Source organism: Grammomys surdaster, unplaced genomic scaffold (genome assembly GCF_004785775.1).
Source record: "Grammomys surdaster isolate TR1022 unplaced genomic scaffold, NIH_TR_1.0 122450, whole genome shotgun sequence".
In the NCBI taxonomy this organism is placed as follows: domain Eukaryota; kingdom Metazoa; phylum Chordata; class Mammalia; order Rodentia; family Muridae; genus Grammomys; species Grammomys surdaster.
In genome coordinates, this window is record NW_021617944.1 from 28910 (window position 1) to 30035 (window position 1126).

The following is a 1126-nucleotide window of genomic DNA, read 5'->3' on the forward strand; positions in this document are numbered from 1 at the left end:
TGTGTGTGTGTGTGTGTGTGTGTGTGTGTGTGTGTGTGTGTGTGTGTATGTGTACCTCGACCTGACAGATGCTGGGCAAATGCTCTATCATAGGCCTACATCCCCAGCCTGTGGTTGAGGTACCTTGTCACTTGGTGACCATATCTTCTCAATTCAGCAAAGAACTCATAGCAAATATTATAATTCAGCTGTGACTCAGCCTGAGCAAGGTCCTTAGGCCTCTTCATATTTGACCATACAAGAGGAAATTCAGGTTTCTGAGATGGGCAGCCAGGCTTGAGACCACACAGCAGGAAGAGATTATTGCACACACAGCCCTTTCCTGAAGCCACAGGAAAGATAGGAAGATGGTCCCTCTTTCCCCAAAAACCCTTTTTTCTCTTGGGGGCCATCTTTCTATATTTGCTGTGGCTTCAGCACCACCACGTGCTGCCTGGGACACTCTGACCTCTCCTGTACTCCACCACCTCTCTCACCTTGTATAAGCTATATGGCATGTTCTCAAAGTCCACCTGTAGCAGGTTTCCTAGACCAGGGAGTGGTATAGGGCCTGGAGGGTAGTGGGCAGTCCAGAACTTGCGCCGGTGTACCAGGTCCACCAGAAGCAAGAAGATGGCTGTGAATATGGCCACAGCCCATGGGTCATCTCCAATCAGCAGCCCCATGGCTGCTCCACTGCTTCAGGACTTTTGAAGGGAAACTTGTTCCAGACACTTAGAATCAGGAAAGATCCTCTTATGACAGACACACTGGGAATCTGGTCCCTTATAAAGGGGGTAAGGCTGAACTTTGTTCTCTGGCTTGAGCCAAGTAGCTGTGTTAATGTTCAAACAGAGCCAGTATGGGGGAAACAGGTGTCAAAAAAGTCCAGGGAAAGTCAACATCAGAGGTTCCTGCCCTTTCTTCTCGCATGTGTTGTTTATGCCAGGAGAGTGGCATTGATATCTCCACAGAGAGCTGCACAGTGGTTACCTTGGGCTGGACCACTGTGAGCACAGCGGGAACATAAGCGTGGACCCTGCCTCAAGGTACAATGGTCATGTACTGATTTGTCACATGGGCAGAGATCCAAGGGGCCTGAGGGCATTGTCTCAGAATGGAATAAGACCTTTTGGAGGCTTCATGG

The 1126-nt window shown here is 49.5% G+C and overlaps 1 protein-coding gene across 1 annotated transcript in view; it reads right to left on the reverse strand.

Moving 5' to 3' along the window:
- Window positions 1-727, reverse strand: part of LOC114636139 (cytochrome P450 2D26-like) — a 4152-nt gene extending 3425 nt beyond the window's left edge. Inside the window, exon 1 of the mRNA XM_028784402.1 lies at window positions 477-727. Within this exon, the coding sequence (XP_028640235.1) occupies window positions 477-665 (189 nt within the window). The 5' untranslated portion in view covers window positions 666-727. The remainder of the gene's footprint in view (window positions 1-476) is intronic.
- Window positions 728-1126: the final 399 nt, after the last annotated feature.